Below are 18,559 nucleotides of genomic sequence, written 5' to 3'. Positions count from 1 at the left end.
CCTGAAACTAACACAACACTGTGTTTACTAACCAGAAAATGAAAACTTAAAAAATAAAATACATGAATTACATTAACTGTGTATAAATGAAAAAACAGACCTAATTAACAACACATACACATTGGTCATATTTATCAGAAGCTTTCAAATGTTCATTAATATGGACCCAAAGATAACCCACAAGTGATGCTTTAAATTCACTAGGGCTTTTACCTTACAATGTTAATGGCAGAATATTTTAGAAAAGTAAATGAGGTCATTCTGTGTCACCACTGTACTGCCCTCTATTTTGGACTATATGCACTTACTCTCTCTTCCATACACCATCAGTGGAAATCCCAGCTGAGGAGGCCTATCAACGTATTAGCTCTGACCACTCATTGATCAAGAGAACAAATCTGACTGAATCATTAATCCTTATTCCAAGTTCTTCACTCAGAAAAAACCCATTCCACAATTCTAACTGGGCCTATAACCCCGCTAGCTTTTTCAAAACAGCAATTACAATCCCACTATAAATACTATCATCAAGAATGTCAAAAATGTTAAGAATACAGAAATACTGACATCAAAGCATATGATTTACATTACAAAAAAACTTTAGAATGGAATTATGTCCATCAGTTGGTATGAACTGGTAATACATTGATTTAATATTAAAAATTATATTTATATAAAGCACAGAAAAATATCGGAATATCCTTCTGCTGAAATGAAGGTTTATCATATACAGCAATTTTAACTTTTGTCTCTAAAATAAGTATTTCAAGAAATTGCATGAGATTAAAAATTATTTCACTGTATTATTTTATTTTTATTTGAGAGAGAGAGAGAGAGAGAGAGCACGCACGCACAAGCAGGGGGAGCAGCAGAGAGAGAGAGGGAGAAGCAGGCTCTCCGCTGAATAAGGAGCCCAATACGGGGCTCAACCCCAGGACCCTGGGATCATGACCTGAGCTGAAGGAAAAGGCAGACACTTAACCCACTGAGCCACCCAGGTGCCCCTACAATTTTTTAAGCTTATAATAACTGCTTAATATTCAGTTAAGAAATGACAATACATGTTAACACGCTTGTAGAACCCTGTACTTTAAAATCTGGTATATGGGGTGCCTGAGTGGCTCAGTGGGTTAAGCGTCTGCCTTTGGCTCAGGTCATGATCCCAGAGTCCTGGGATCAAGTCACACATCGGGCTCCCTGCTCGGTGGAGAGCCTGCTTCTCCCTCTCCCTCTGCTGCTCCCCCTGCTTATGCTCTGTCGAATAAATAAATAAAATTTATAAATAAATAAAATCTGGTATATATTCACCTCACTGAATGCTTTGTAATCAAGATTTTAAATATTTTCTTTCATCTAAATCTAAGATAGCATAAACTATGATGGACTATTTTTTTTTAAGATTTTGTCAGAGAGACAGAGCACATGCGCACCCACAAGCACACAAGCAGGGGGAGCAGCGGGCAGAGGGAGAAGCAGATTCTATGCCAAGCAAGAAGCCTGATGTGTGACTTGATCCCAGGACCCTGGGATCATGACCTGAGCTGAAGGCAGACACTTAACTGAGCCACCCAGGCGTCCCTATGATGGACTATTTTAAGAAATTAACAAAAGGAAGGAAGGAAGGAAGGAAGGAAGGAAGGAAGGAAGGAAGGAAGGAAGGAAGGAATTAAACACTACCAATTAAACTATACAACATACATGTATTTCAGACATTAAAATGTGTCTTAGAACTGATGAAACATGAGGTGCCTGAGTGGCTCAGTCAGCTGGGTGTCTGCCTTCAGCTCAGGTCATGATCTCAGGGTCCTGGGATCAAGCCCCATGTCGGGGTCCCTGCTCAGCTGGGAGTGGGTTTTTCCCTCTCCCTCTGCCCCTCCACCCTGCTGGTGCTCTGCCGCGTGCACACGCGCTCTCTCTCCAATAAATAAAATCGTTGAAAAAAAAAAAGAACTGATGAAACATGGTAAAAAAAACATCTAGAAAAAATTCAAATCAAATATTGTACATCTGAAGCGTCTGTACTGTACCTTTAAATATACATGGAAAAACCTCTGGAATACAGGATTTGTAAAGTATCTCAATTCTGTGGTTTGGGAGATGCATTATGCGCACAGAATATGAAGTATGCTACTAGTACTCTAGGTTACAACCAAAACCACCCTGCCTCTAGACACTCCCAAAAAATTCTGCAACTACATGAATGAATTATTCATATAGTTATGTACTGTATACTAACTCAGCTAGATAAGGAGAAAATAGTCAATGTGTTTATTTAATGCATGCACTTGAACGTAAAATCTTTTAGTACTGTTTTACTTCAGAAAAGTAAACTGAAACCAATTTACATGTAAAACATAATTTATAAAAAGGGAAAGCCAGATTTTACTTGAACCATTTATTTTCTCATTATTAAATCACTTAAATAGAAAGTACCATAAAAATGATGGCAACACAAAAGGCACTCAAAAAACACTTGGTGAATTTATGGCAGGTGCTTACTTTCAATCTTGCTCTCGACACTTATCGACCAGTCCTGTAGCAGGTGCTGCTGATTCTGAACACGAACACAGAATCTTTTCCCCAAGGTCTTACACTCAGGTGTCAGGGAAGACAACCATACAATGCAGTAAGTTGTTGAAGACTTTGCTCAGATACACTATAGATATCTCAGTGAGATAGGCAAATGAAGGGGGAGTACAGAAGTTACTATTCTCCAGGAAAGCAGCTAACAATGTATATTCTAGAACCAGGAAAGGACATTTCCCTTAAAATAAATAAACGAGGAAGTGGAGGAAAGTTAGGTAAGCTGCAATATACCACGGTTCCTTTCTAGTATGAATTTCTAAGTAAAATTAAGAATGCCATACACTCTAGGAGCGCCTGGGTGGCACAGCGGTTAAGCGTCTGCCTTCGGCTCAGGGCGTGATCCCGGTGTTATGGGATTGAGCCCCACATCAGGCTCCTCCGCTATGAGCCTGCTTCTTCCTCTCCCACTCCCCCTGCTTGTGTTCCCTCTCTCACTGGCTGTCTCTATATCTGTCAAATAAATAAATAAAATCTTAAAAAAAAAAAAAAAAGAATGCCATACACTTTAGAAGATAGAAGGTCTTCCGACAGAGACCATTTAAATGAGTATAACTATTCTCCTGTGAGTCCAATTAGTTTGCAGTCAGAAAACCATATTAAGCAAAATAAGTAAATATCCCTCCAAACCACCGCTTGTAAGGTAAACACAAGAAAATTAAGAACTTTACAACAACATAAGTGTTTCCTCTCAGGAAAGAACCACTTACATCAATATAATTTAGTAAGCCACAACTGATAAATTAGGTAACAGGTGATACTAGCATAACAATAGTAAGCCAACCTATGCATTGTTTATATTTTTCAATAACATCCCAGGCACTAAACTGAAAAACCCACACCATAATTACAGTACTTACAAAATCATAAACTGCTTAGAGTATGCCTTGTATCTGGCTATTTAACTTTTTTAACTGTAAGGTTAAACCTCATACCTGGCAAGGGGGAGCATGGACTCCTACAGCCCTCTGTCATACCATAATTATGTAAAATAATCATAACCAGTCATCGATCAGAAGTTACATTATGTCCTCACTTCTCCTCCTTTTGGCTAAAATCAAGTGTAGATTTTACATGTATCAACATGACATTTTTAAAACAAAGAACCAGCTAGACAATGAAATACACACCAAAAGCCATACTTTGCATCTTAATAAAGTGAAAAGAATAGATAATTGGACTTAATCAAAATTTAAAACTTTTGGGTTTCAAAGGATAACATCAAAAAAGCGACACGATAACCTACAAAATGGGAGAAAATACTTACAAACTATATATATAAGGAACTTGTATCTAGACTAAAGAACTCTTACAATTCAACAATAAAAAGACAGCCTAATTTAAAAATAAGCAAAGAACCTGAATAGACATTTCTCCAAAGACAATATACCAATGACCAATAAGCACATAAAAAGATGCTCAACATCATTAGTCATCAGGGAAATGCAAATCAAAACCACAATGAAGTGTCATGTTACACCCACCAGAATGGCCAGAATCAAAAAGCCAGGCAGTTTGTGACATGTGGAGAAATCAGGATTCTTACAAACTGCTGGTGAGGATATAAAATGGTCTCCCTTTGGAAAACAGTCTGACAGTTTCTCAAACAATTAATAACAGAATTACCATATGATCCAGCAATTGTACTCCTAGATATATACCCAGAGGAAATGAAAACAGACATCCATAGAGAAACTGGCACACAAATGTTTACAGCAGCATTATTCATAACAGCCAAAAAGTTGAAACAATCCAAATCAACAACGAATGGATAAATCAAATGTGGTATATAAACAATAGAATATTATTCAGCCATTAAAAGGAATGATAAGAACTGATAAATACTACAACATCAATGAACCTTGAAAACATTACATTAATTGAAAGAAGTCAGAGACAAAAGACCACATATTCTATGATTCTATTCATATGAAAGTCCAGAATGGGCAAATCTACAGAGACAAAACATAAATTACTGGTTGCAGGGGCTGGAAGGGGATGATGCAGGGATAGGATGGTGAGGGTTAAAGGATACAGGGTTTTTTAGGCAATAAAAATGTTCTAAGGTGACTGTAGTTAATGGTTGCACACATCTGCAAATACACCAGAAAACAATGAATTGTACACACAGGAGAACTGTATGTTGCGTGAATTCTATCTCAACAGAGGTTTTCAAAAAAAAAAAAAAAGTAGTAAAGAACTCCCTGAAACTAAACTTAGTATTTATTTACAGTTCCATCTCCCAGAGGCTTCAGCTTTCTCAGTGACCCATCACTCAAAGGTGTAGTCAAGGACTACATGGACTTCATGCAGAAAACGCCTTTTTCCAAAGGACCCTGGATTTTATTTATTTTTTTAAAGATTACTTGAAACAGAGAAACTGAGAGTGTGAGTGTGAGAGAGAGAGGATGAACACAAGTGGGGGGAGGGGCAATGGGAGAACCAGACGCCCCAATGAGCAGGGAGCACGATTTAGGGCTCAATCCCAGGACCCCAGGATCATGACCTGAGCCGAAGGCAGATGCTTAACCGACTGAGCCACCCAGGCACCCCAGGACCCTGGATTTTAGAAACCATTTCAAAACCGCAGGGGAGAATAAGCAGCCCAGGTTACATAGCCGTTGCCAGTCTTCCCAGTCCCACAAAGCTTGGAACCAGGTTCTTCCTACCCAGTGAACGTACACAGTCCTGTCCATAAGCACCCTATTTAGAGAAGTAGGTAAGAGGAAGAATGGGAGGAGGGGGAGTCAGTATTAAATGTCGTAAAGAGCCACTTTATGAGCAATATGGTAATGTTTAAAATAACTCATCAGGTTATGCTGCCTTACTTCTAATAGAGATGAATTTCTATAAACCTCATAGCACTCCCAATAACCTCCCCTCCCATCCCATCCCCCAAAAAAAAGCTCAAAGGAAAAATGTCAGCTATTGTAAGAATCACTAAGGGAAACAATTACTATGTATATTTGCCTGCAATACCAAATTTGTGCTCACAAAAAAAAAAAAAAAGAGTAAACGTGTAACAAGATTTAGCTATTAATATCAACTCTCTTAATTTTTTTGTTATTCTTTCAACATATTTATACCTTATAATGTTATATATTAGTTTTGCCTTTTAGAAGTTAATCAGTAGTCCTAGTGAATTCATTTATTTATGAACTCACATTGTTAGATTCTTTTTTTTTTTAAAGATTTTATTTATTTATTTGACAGAGATAGCCAGCGAGAGAGGGAACACAAGCAGGGGGAGTGGGAGAGGAAGAAGCAGGCTCATAACGGAGGAGCCTGATGTGAGGCTCGATCCCATAACGCCAGGATCACGCCCTGAGCCGAAGGCAGGTGCTTAACCGCTGTGCCACCCAGGCGCCCCATCACATTGTCAGATTCTTACAAAATAAAAGCTAACAAAAAGTTTATGGAATACAGTGTAATACAGAAGTAGTATGAAAGAAATTGAAATCAAGAAACTAGCTCTGAGCTCAACATCTAGCTAGATAATTTTGTGAAAGTCATTTCATATCTAGATTTCCATTGCTCATCTATAAAATGAGGTTGGCCCAGAGCCTAGATAATCCATAAAGTGCTTTCCATTAGAACTACTATTTCAACATATGTAAAGACCTACACAGGCCTTAAGGATTTCTCTCCTGTGGTCTGAAACTTTGCAGAGTTCTAACTTAAACTGAATATAACATCTGCTCTTATACAAATCAGTGGAGACTTTGTAAATAAGTTACTCACAAATACCAGTCCTGAAGTCTCACCTATTATTACCTCAAAGATTTACTTATAAAAGCGTCAGCTCTTTTAAAAAGTCAACTATATTTGAAACAAACTTTTGAACACTGAATTTTATTCCATTTATTCCAGTCTACAAGCCTCATGTATCCACTTCGAAATTTTGTGTCAAGCAGCTCCCCAAATAATTATCAAGTGGATGTTTCCACTAAGGATAATCTTTGCTTTCCATAGTTTCCATTTGCATGACTTTCAGTTAGCACTGTTTAAATAACACCAGTCCCCCAACAACACGGTTGAAGCTTCAGTTAGCAGTCTGTCAACTGTGGGTAACTGCATTAAGTACAAACTTTGCTGCTAGCTCCCCAGTCCACAAATCACTATGTAAATAATAGATGAGCATCCTAACCAGTGGCCAATCACTTCGCGTCTTTCAAAATCTGTTGGTGATGGGTCATTGCACATCTGTTAGTCAAATATAGACAGCAAAACTTATAGTAGTGTTGCCTCCCTGTCTGCCAGTAGTAAACCAAGGTGACATTCTCATTCTTTTTTTTTTTTAAGATTTTATTTATTTATTTGAGAGAGAGAGAGAGACAGAGAGCATGAGAAGAGACAGCACAAGCCAGGTGGGGGGCAGCAGGAAAGGGAGAAGCAGGCTCCCCGCCGAGCAGAGAGCCAGATGCAGGGCTAGTTGCCAGGACCCTGAGATCATGACCTGAGCGGAAGGCAGACACTTAACCGACTGAGCCACCCAGGCACCCCAACCCAGGTGACATTCCGTAAAAATAGCCAAAAAAGGAAATTAGCCAACAAAGATCAAAGTACAGCAAAGAAATGAAAACTGAAAGTAAGTGCAGCAAAGAAACAAAAACTGGTAACACCGAAGTGAAATGTGAATCAAATGTAAATAGTTAAGAAGAAATACCTGACCATAAAGTGTTGGGAGACTCTAGATGAGCAGCCTCATGAAGTTTGTGAACTTTGTGAGGGAAGTAATTTAAGAATAGGATAACAGTGTTCCAGAGGAAGTAAAACACTTCACAATAAAGAAAGTTGCAGATTATTTCCTAACACTTGAAAGCACAAAGGATAAAATACTGGAAATAATCCCACTTTAGGAGTATGACAATTCACCAAAGCACAAAAAAGATGCTTGCTTCACATCCTAAGTTATATTAGAAAACGGAAACGTTCAAACTACTTTTTACAAGTTTTTTTTAAAAACAAAACACTCAATTCTTAATGTCTCATGTTTAGAGTACTAAACAAATACTAGTTTTACAATTTTTTTTCATTTTCCTATACATTTGCAACCACAGAAAGAGTTTTTAATGCCTGAGCAAACATTTTCAAAGGTCACAGAGTAAGAATTTTTCTTACTTAATGGAACTGGTTAGGGGGCACCTGGGTGGCTTAGTCGGTTAAGCATCTGACTCGGCTCAGGTCATGATCTCGGGGTCTGGGGATCAAGCCCCATTGGGTTCTGTGCTCAGCAGGGAGCCTGTCTCTCCCGCCCCCCACCCACTCACGCTCTCTCGGTCTCTCTCTCAATAAAAGAATAAAATCTTAAAAAAAAAATGATTTAATAGTTTCGGTTTGAATGGTCATTTTCACCACTCTGTAGTACTGTGCAAAGGAATGACTGCCTGTATAGTAAGGTTGTATTATTTAATCATATTGTCAAGAGCAAACGTGTATCAAGAGTATGCAGGTTCCTAACGGACACAGAAAAATCTATCAGACCAGTTAGTAAAGTCTCAAAAGGGAAATGTACTAGACTACTGCAATTCGGCTCTCCTGTTGTTTAGTTCCCAGATTGTAGGTTTCGATTTACACATGCAGATCTCTTCTGTTATTACTCCCAAATTCCGCCCATTTCTCTTCATCTTGAAGATGCGGAAAACAAAATCATGTTGTCCAACCTTTTCATAGAAGGGATGGGGAAAGCAAGGCTTAAGAGATTCAGTCGCATGCCTATCATGCCTCAGTAATCTACCAGGGGCTAGCAGGGGAATTAAAACACTAATCTGGTTCTTGTTCCCGTATATACAATGCTGCCCACTTCTGAAGAGCGTTATTAGTTAAGTTTTATTTTGATTTCATTTTTCAACCATATGGCTTACACAAATCCACTGTAAGAAAAAATACTCCATATTTTCCTGAGCCTCTCATTACTTAAAGATATTTTACAATCATCTGCATTCAGAGACTAGAAGGCCACTCTAACACTACTGTAACTTAAGCGATAAGAAATTTTAAAATGTTTCATATTACAATGTATCCCAGATGGGATCCTGAGACAGAAAATGTACAGTAGTTACTCTAACGTACAATCTTCTCTATACTATCTTCACAACTTCCCTGTAAAATTAAAACTTTTAAAATTTTTAAAAAGAATTTTTTAAGATTTTATTTATTTGAGAGAGAGAATGAGAGAGAGAGAGCGTGCATGAGAGGGGGGAAAGGTCAGAGGCAGAAGCAGACTCCCTGCAGGGAGCCAGATGCAGGACTCGATCCTGGGACTCCAGGATCATGACCTGAGCCAAAGGCAATTGCTTAACCTACTGAGCCACCCAGGTGCCCCCCCCCAAAATTTTTTAAAGTATTGCACATACTTTTTTATGTATGTCTTTTCTTAGTGTTGGGATCTAATTAAATTTTTGAATCAAAGGTACTAAATGCACTAATAAATTTCTATTCCTTGTTTCTTAAGCTATGTCCTGTGAAATCCTCCCCCAGAGGTGACTCTGCCTCTTGGAAAAGGGGAACCTAGGAAGTGGGTCTCCACCACAGCCCAATTTCCATTCATAAGAAGCATCAAACAGTCTGAAACAAAGATTCTGCTAGAACGAAAAGTGTGAAAGTCACTCTCAAGCTTCAAAGGGAGTAAGATTCATGATTTGAGGAATATTAAAAATTCACAGTTCCTCGTAACAGAAAGAACATTAGACTGAAGACGAAAAAAACCCGCATTCTAATCTTGAATCCGTCACTAAGTACAATCTCGTATTTCTTTAGGCCTGTTTTCTCATCTGCAAAGTAAGAGGACCAAGAGTTCCCATTCTAATTAGAATTTTTTCTCCCCAATTTTTCTTCCAGTAAGAGGAAGGGTAAAAGTATATGACTTAAATAATGCACATTAAAATATAATGCCTTAGAAAAGATCAAAAAACTATTTGTCAGGTGTCTCTTTTTGGCCTACCAAATAACTATTTTTATCCAGATTATTTTGTCTATGTACATTTTTAAATGATTCTTTTTTCAAAGTTTATTATTTCTTTTTAGTAATCTCTACACCCAAACTGGGGCTCTAACCTATGACCCTGAGATCAAGAGTCCCATGCTCCTCAGACTGAGCTAGCCAGGCACCCCAAAACATGCACATTCTTACAGCCATTTAGCTCATCTCATTTTAAATTTCAAGTTACATCATATTTACTTCACAAATATACTGTTTCCTTTGCCATGCCAAGAAGCAAAGAATACTAAAATATAGCTAACAGAAAGTATAATTTAAAAAGTCCAAAGCTGCTTTTGCACTCATATTCCTCTCAGTTCAACAACACTGTCAATAACGTAAGGCACATAAAATGAATAGAGTATTGAAATTTACCAAGGCAAGTTTTTAGCAACAGTTTCAAAATGAATTTCAGTGGTTTAAGAATGCTGAAACGCCTAAATTACATCCTTATTAATTATGCTAAGGCTTCAAATTTCATATATCTAAAAACAGTGAAAATGTTAACAATTGTGATGTTGAAATATAAACTAGAAAATACAGCCATCCGGTGTATAAGAAAATATGCCAATAATCAGCAACATCATAATTTAACTTACTTTAAATGACTAAAAGTGGTTAACAAAAAGTATCTGCCATTAATATCATCTAATATTTGGTCTTTTCAAAATATTTCCACACTTTCTTATACGTATAACGTTAGGGAAAAAAATCATGTTTAAATAAACAATGCAATCCACCAAATGAAAACTACCAAATGAAAATGCACCACTTTATTACTAATTTTCAAGAACCATAGGTACTAAGCACAATTCTTAAAAAGATATGGTCCATTCACAAGCACACTGGATTTCAATAGCAAGTCAAGTTGTAACAGTAAAATCTCATTTTTGAAGTAATCCTTGTTTTACTAGTTCGCTCTGACCTCAAGTATATTTCCCAGCGCTAAAACTGTTAAAGATCTCATCACCTATGACATCTGTAAATAAAGATGAGACTTAAAAGACACAATTTTTCATTAAAATGTATGTTGAATGTATTCTGAGGTATTACAAGTTCCAATAACATACACTGCAATCTTCCTTTTTTATTTTTAGCACAACATAGGTTTAAAAATTCGTTTCATTATGCAATGATGGCATGAAATATTAAATCACACTGTTCTATAACCTGGTTCCAATAATGACTAGGAAAAATGGAAGATCAAACGTATGTTTAAGCAGTTAAACTTAACATTTTCACTCTAACATTTTTTAAATGGTCAAGCTTCGAAAATCTCGGCTTTAATATTTAATTTCAAAGTCTGTGCTCACAGGAAACCAAACATTGACTCAGTACGACAGAAGAGTTGAACGGCCTAAGAAACCACTCCTTCAATTAGCTTTTCCTTGCTCTGTGCTTTTATTTTACCTGCACTACAGTTTTGCATTCAAATGAAAAAAAGACAACACGTATTCAGTCAGGTAAGAATGGTCATCATTTCTCCGTCGTTACAAACAGCAACAGTCCTTTTCTTAGTCCTCTCTTCCTCCACCCACATAAAGGCAAGCCCAAGGGAACGCAACCCCCACTCTATCCGGGACGCCCCTTAACCCGAAACCCTTCGGAGCCTAAGGTTGACACCGCCCACCTTGGGCCTCCTCTCTTCCCTCCCACCCAGTCTTCCGCTCAGCAATCTGACCCGCAACCGCCAGACCCCGCGAGTGCGCCCGCGCCGGAGCCACCCCGCCCCCAGCCCGAGGGCGCGCGGCCGACGCGCAAGCACGACCCGCAGCCCCCGACGGCCGCCCCGGGCCCTCGGAGCCGGCGCCCGGCCCGCCTGGACCCTCCCCGCTCCCGGGCTTCGCTCCACGGGGAGCCCTGTGTCCGAGAAGGCGCACTCCGGATTCTCCCACACAGTCAGTGCTCGGCCTCCAGCAGCAGGCGGAGGGGCAAACCTGGGTTGGAGTGGGAAAGCAGGCAGCCCACCCCGGGAACCGACCTGTGGAGACCGCCATCTTCTCCTGCAGCCCGACGCAGCCGCCTGCACGCACAGCGACGTCAGCGCCACTTCCGGGAGCGCGCCGCCCCGCCCCCCGCCCCGCGGCTTCGCGGCGCGCGTCACATGGGCTCCGTCCCCGGCGGCGTTCTCTCCCGTCACCTAGCCAAAGGGAGTGCAGGGCCTCGCTGCTGTTTGGACTGCTGTACTGGAACTTCCTAAGATTCTACTATTGATTCAAAGTAAAAGTTAAAGATAAGTTTATTGGGACACCACGTTGAGTCGGTCATCATAGTATAGAGCAAAAAAGAAATATTTTCTAAAAGACATGTGCAATGGAGGGGAAGAGAGGGGGAAATTTTTTTGTTTGTTTAAAGGCATGTGCAGTGCGGCTGCAATCCCCAATCCGGCAGCCACGTGTGTTATGAGCTCGTGCCTGGGGATGTGCTGTAAGGGAGACTGCGCAGGTTTGCAAAACCTTAATCTGTTTAACAATACCTGTAAAGAACATCTCGTTAAGAATGTTTTATATTGATTAAATATGGAAGTAATATTTTGATATATTGAATTAAGAGAAGTATATTATTAAAAGGCATAGCAAAATAGGGCATTGACAATTCTGTGTTGAAAAGTGATTTAAAAGGGTTTGACAGAAAATTTAAAGAACCCCTTAGAATTAAATTTATTGCATTCATATTTTACTTTTGAGATATGCATGAGAGCGAAACACTAAAATCTATGTCTGAGTCGGGAAGTTCTTTCAAAAAAGTCTAAAATAAAATTTCTAAGTAATAAAGAAGGATGTTCAAAAAGCAAAGATTTTACATCCTTAGTTTTCACTATAGCGACACAGTAGAAATGTTGCCATCTAGTATTATGTAACTATCATGGCTTTCTATATCATCCTCACAAATGTCATTAGTAATATTTGATACAGCCACCCCCATTTTATAAGAAATGAAACTAAACCCCAAAGAACTTAAATGATTTTCTAGGAGCGTGCATCTACCAGTAGTTGCAACAGAGCTGGAATTCAGACAAAATTCTGATTCCCAAGTCAATTCTCATTTCATTCCTGGTTGTCCTTGCAATGCTGGTCCTGATAGTAAATACTGATGCTGCCATAGTAGTAATTGGGAGGCTGAAGTTTTTACTTTTAGTGGTTCTTAGTTCTTTCCATCCCACACACTTAATTTCCCCCATCTTTCTTTTTTTCCTTTTTTTTTTTAGATTTTGTTTATTTGACAGAAAGTGAGAGAGCATAAGCAGGGGGAGTGAGTGGCAGAGGGAGAGGAAGAAGCAGGCTCCCCATTGATCAGGGAACCTGATGTGGGGCTCAATCCCAGGACCCTGAGATCATGACCTGAGCAGAAGGCAGCTGCTTAACCAAATGAGCCACCAAGGCTCGCCTACCCTGTCTCTTAACCTGTGTCTGAAGCTTTGGGAAAAGAAAGGCCCTATTCTTAATTTCTGAGCTTGGAGCACCAGCTGCCTTTTCTTCCTAGTCAGTCCCAGCTCTGTCCCATAACATGAACTGATGCTATGCAGCATTCTTTTAATGTTTGTTTCACTCTCTGTGGTAGGCAAACCTCTAAGATGGCTCCCAATGACCCCTTCCTGGTATCCATGCCCTTGTTTTTTATAATTCCCTTGCCTTTCATGGGGGCTTACTTTGAGTGAATAAAGTAAGACAGCAGGGCTGGGATATCACTTTTGAGATTTGTTTTAGAAAAACTAGATTCCATCTGCAGCACTCTCTCTTGCTCTCTTGCTTCCCCCCAGGGTCACCAGCTGCCGTACGAGAGCTACCCTAGAGAAAAGCCCAGGTGGCAAGGAACAGCTTCTGGCCAATAGCCTTGGAGGAAGTAAGGCCCTCAGTTCAACAGCCATGAAGAACTGAATCCTGTCAGCAAACATAAGGGTGAGCTTGAAAGCATACCCTGCCCTAGTAGAGTCTTCAGATGAACTTCCTGACAGACACCTAATTGCCACTCTGCTAGGACCCAGCTAAGGCATGCCCAGATTCCTGACCCACAGAAAATAAGATAACACATGTTTGCTGTTTTAAGCCACTAAGTTTTGGGACAATTTGTTATGCAGCAGTAAGAATCTAATACATTCTCTCTGCTTACTGTTATTCTGTGTTAACTATTCTTATAAACATTGTTTGAGTAACCATTATCATACATTTTTCACAAATGTTCACTTAAATTTGGAGGTTGATGAACTTCTGTTAACATATATTTACCATCTTATTAGGGCAGATTGATGGATAATGACATTTAATAGATTTAATCCTGTCCTCTCCACAACAGAATCAAAATTAACAACTAGCAAAACATTGACCGAATTCAATTCTACTTTACCAATTGTAAATATTTTCTCAGGAAATGCTTGAATCTTAAAAACAAAATACATAAGTGTTGTCTCCCCATTTTATAAACAAGACTTGCAAAGCCAATAGTAGTCCTACCATTTTCCTACTTATTGTTCTTGAAAGAGCAAATTACAGTCTGTGGGAGGAAGTCAGATTTTGTGTAACTTGAAAACCAAAATGCAGGGGCGCCTGGGTGGCACAGCGGTTGAGCGTCTGCCTTCGTTCGGCTCAGGGCGTGATCCCGGCGTTACGGGATCGAGCCCCTCGTCGGGCTCCTCCACTGTGAGCCTGCTTCTTCCTCTCCCACTCCCCCTGCTTGTGTTCCCTCTCTCGCTGGCTGTCTCTATCTCTGTCAAATAAATAAATAAAATCTTTAAAAATTAAAAAAAAAAAAAGAAAACCAAAATGCTCAATTTTTGCTTATTCACAATAATATATAAAGCAAAAAGCCTCAGTGACAACCAGGAAAAACTAGGGGGGAAAAGTTACTTCAAATTTCTTGGGAGTCAAAGAAGAAACAGAAGAAAACAAAAAAGTAAAACAGATGAAAGAAGAATAAAATCACAGAAATAAAAAAAATCAACTAATCTAATACAACTTTGATTAATATGGAAATGAAATTGAAGAAAGAAGCAAATCAAAAGATGTCTAGAGTGTTAGAAACAGTTAAAGAACAATTGTGGAAGCAGTCTGGTGTTTGTGGGGTACCAGCATGAGGCAGGGGGCAATGTGAAGGGCTCATGAACCCAGGAGAGTCAGGAAGGGCCAAGGTGAGCAATGGGTGTAGGTGCCGCCATCACCTTCCACCATGGCTCACTCATCTCATCAGTGTGCAATGAAGAAATGCTGGATTTGGAACCAGAGAGATCTAAGTCCAACCACTTGTTCACCTTGTGACCTTAAAAAAGGCATTTAATCTCTTTAACCTCCAATTTTCCAGCAGTGAAATAGAAGTACTCTTAGGATTTATACTCAACACATTACATATAGTACCTGGCAATCAAATGTGCACAGTAAATGGTTGCCATTCTTATGATGATTGTACCGTAAGAGAAAACTATTCTTTTTCCTAGTAGGCAAATAATTTTTATAGGCATTTTGTTTTTCCTCTGGCTCTAGCTATGAAGAAACTCAAAACGCAATTTCTAGCACCTGTCTACTAAATGTTTATGGTATATAATATATCTTCTGACTTCACCCTTCAATTCACTTTGTTTTCTCATTTCTCCCTCATCATACTTTACACTTATTTGGTTCTTTATCTTGGTATTTAATATATCTCTGTAAGCTACCACAAAGTCTCATATTTTTGAAGGGAGGGCAGTATTAATAAGTGATAAATTAGCTATTTATAAGCTTTGATTTCTGTATAACCACTGGATAACTGATATACGTCATTTCCTAATCCCTTCTTGAGAAAAAATGCCCTATCATGCGCTCTAGTAGAAGAGACCCTAAGCTGTTCCTTGAACAAAAATGATCCAGCTGCAACAGTTAAACCCCTTCCTGCCAGCTACAGCTAATATATGATTCAAGGGCGTCCATTCTATAGACTGACTAGCAGCCTATGTGAAGGTCACAACAAACACCTTTGTCAAACATGAATATCTCCGCCCCCCCCCAATCTCTGTCTCTCTCCCTCATCTTCCAGGAAAATACAGAAAACAACTATGGATGGAAGCAGAAAAAAGAACGACAAACGAGAAGATGCATAGACACAAAAAAAGTCACAGAATCCCTTTAATGGCAACTTGAAGGCATTAAGATGACTTAGGTCCTTAGGTCCCTGTTGCCTCTTTCTAGTTGCCAAAATAAGTGTTCCTCTTCTAACAGCAGTAGAAGTACAACTCCCATGAAGTTTCTGCCTCCCTCATTGCCATTAATGTTTGTGGTGGACAGTCTGGCACCCCATGATCCCACCTGGTATTCATGCCCTAGTACGATCCCTTCCCCTTGAGGGTGAACAGGACTTGTGGCTTGTCTTTTTTCTTTTCCAGTTTTATTGAGGTATTATTGACAAATTAAAAATGTGTATATTTAACATATACAACGTGATGTTTTGATATATTTATACACTGTGAAATGATTCATAATCAAGCTATATACATCACTCATATAATTACTATTTTTTGTGGGTGATGAGAACACTTAAGATTTACTCTCTTAGGGTGCCTGGGTGGCTCGGTTTGCTAAGCATCTGCCTTCGGCTCAGGTCATGATCCAGTGTCCTGGGTTCGAGCCCCGCGTTGGGCTCCCTGCTCACTGGGGAGTCTGCTTCTCCCTCTCTGCTCCTCCCCTGTTTGTGATCTCTCTCAAATAAATAAAGTCTTAAAAAAAAAAAAAAAAAAGATTTACTCTCCTAGCAAATTTCAAGTATATAATACATTATTTTTTTTAAGATTTTTATTTATTTATTTGACAGGCAGCAAGAGAGGGAACACAAGCAGGGGGAGTGGGTGAGGGAGAAGTAGGCTTCCCGCTGAGCAGGGAGCCCTATAGGGGGTTAGGACTTGATCCCAGGACCTGAGCCAGGGGCAGACACTTAAGGACTGAGCCACCCAGGTGCCCCTCAAGTATATAACACATTATTATTAACTGTAGTCCCCATGCTGTAAATTAGGTCTCCAGAACTTATTTATCCTATTACTGAAAGTTTGTAACCTTTGATGAATATCTCCCCATTTCCCCTACATCCCAGCCCTGGCAATCACCATTTACTCTCTATTACTAAGCTATATTTTTTTAAGATTCCACATATAATCGAGACCATACAAAATGTTTTTCTGTGTCTGGTTTATTTCACTTAGCATAATGTCCTCCAGGTTCATCAATAGCATTCACAAACAGCAGTCCTTCCTTCTTTTTTAAAGAAGATAAATATTCCATTGTAGGTGTACACTTCTCATTTTCTTTTTCTTTTTTTTTTAAATATTTATTTGTTTGATAGACAGCCAGCGAGAGAGGGAACACAAGCAGGGGGAGTGGGAGAGGAAGAAGCAAACTCCCAGTGGAGGAGCCTGATGTGGGGCTCGATCCCAGAACGCTGGGATCATGCCCCAAGCCAAAGGCAGACGCTTAACAACTGAGCCACCCAGGCGCCCCATCATTTTCTTTATTTGTTTGTCAACAGACACTTTGATTGTTTACGTGTATTGGCTACTGGGAATAATGCTGCAATGAACGTGAAAGTGTCGCTATAGCTTCAAGATGGTGGTTGTGTTTCCTTCAGATATGTACCCAGAAGCAGGATTGCTGGATCATATGGTAGTTCTATTTTTAATTTTTTGAGCAACCTCCATATTGTTTTCCATTGTGGCTGTACTAGAACTTTGTCTTTAATCATTAGAGAATATGGTAAAGTGATGGGATGTCACTTATGTAATTAACACCTACTACTGTATGATCATCTTACAAGGAAGCTTTTTCATTTGCTGGATTTGTAGAGGCAAGCTGCCATGTTGCAAGCTTTAGAGAGCCATGTGTCAAGAAACTGAAGGCAGCCTCTGGCTTACAGCCACCCATAAACTGAGGCCCTCCGTCTGATGGTGTGCAAGAAACTGAATGCTGCTAACAACCACATGAGCCTGGAAGCAACTCCCTCCCCTCAAGCCTTAAAAGGAGACCACAGACCCTGAACTGACACATAGATTGAAGCCCTACAGAGGACTATGTAGAGCTATGTCCCAGACTCCTGACTCACAGATGCTGTGAAAACATAAATGTGTGTTGTTTAAGCTACCAAGTTGGTGATAATTGGTTATACAGCAATAAAAACTAATACTGTATCCTTATATAAAGTCACCATGACTTGACAAAGCCTGAGGGATTCTTTTTATTTTTTTGACAAAGGAATCTGGCATAATAACCTGACTAGAATTTCTTATCGCTGGGGGGAAAAAAACCAGTATCATCAAATTATTAAATATGCTTTCCCCAAGCTTGTTTTCTCAATTCCTACTGACCTCAGCATTGTACTGCATACCTAGAATGCAACAGCCTCCCAGCCGAACTATCCTAAATATCAGTGTTTCTTAAACATTGCCTTTATTCTGTCCTTCCTAATTGAGAAAATCTACACTTGCTCCAGTTTGCCTACCACCAGGTTCACAATGAGTTTCATATTTATTGTCAATTCTTACCAATTCATAATGGCCACCTGAAGAGCTATTTGGAGAATTCTAAGGCTATATTCATGCTCAGCAGAAAAAGAAGTGCTGTCATCAAAAGTTGAAGTCTGCCATAGGGAGTTAAAGCAAACAACTGTCTACCTAACAAGGTGGCCAAGGATATCAAGCCCAAATACCACTGCCTGACCTTCACAACCTTCCAGAATCCAGCCTCCTCTGACTTCTCCTGTGTTATTTCTCATCACTCTCCAATGGGCAACCCGCAGTATACTCAAGCCATCTCTCAGGTGTGCTATTGCTATTGCTATGGGCTAATTGCCACTTTCATGCTTATATCTCTACCTTAGATTTCCCCTCTCACCTCTACCTTTCCATTTCCTGTCCTTACCACAGGCCAAATTCAAATTCCACTTTACTGAATCCTTTCCTGATTAATTTTTCTTGTCCCTTCATTAAACTGCTCTACCTCTTTTAGTCTGTACTAAGGAAGTAGTACAGGAAAATGCAGACATGTT

At 39.5% G+C, this 18,559-nt stretch overlaps 1 protein-coding gene and 1 long non-coding RNA gene across 4 annotated transcripts in view; one reads left to right on the top strand and one right to left on the bottom strand.

The window, feature by feature from the left end:
* The window catches only part of UBE2V2 (ubiquitin conjugating enzyme E2 V2), a 48,578-nt gene extending 36,946 nt beyond the window's left edge, over positions 1-11,632 (bottom strand). The window contains exon 1 of the mRNA XM_040625853.1: positions 11,544-11,632. Within this exon, the coding sequence (XP_040481787.1) occupies positions 11,544-11,559 (16 nt within the window). The 5' untranslated portion in view covers positions 11,560-11,632. The remainder of the gene's footprint in view (positions 1-11,543) is intronic.
* Positions 11,633-11,640: 8 nt separating this feature from the next.
* On the top strand, positions 11,641-17,963 carry LOC103677405. Of its 3 annotated transcripts, XR_572395.2 has the most exons (4): positions 11,641-11,782; positions 13,323-13,461; positions 17,048-17,181; positions 17,361-17,963. It is a non-coding gene; the product is annotated as an uncharacterized LOC103677405 (long non-coding RNA). The 3 variants fall into 3 exon arrangements; XR_572393.2 differs by having other exon boundaries at positions 11,642-11,782; positions 17,048-17,963; XR_572394.2 differs by lacking the exon at positions 17,048-17,181 and having other exon boundaries at positions 11,644-11,782.
* Positions 17,964-18,559: the final 596 nt, after the last annotated feature.

Source organism: Ursus maritimus, unplaced genomic scaffold (genome assembly GCF_017311325.1).
Source record: "Ursus maritimus isolate PB19 unplaced genomic scaffold, ASM1731132v1 scaffold_9, whole genome shotgun sequence".
In the NCBI taxonomy this organism is placed as follows: domain Eukaryota; kingdom Metazoa; phylum Chordata; class Mammalia; order Carnivora; family Ursidae; genus Ursus; species Ursus maritimus.
This window is presented reverse-complemented; position numbering and strand designations above follow the sequence as displayed.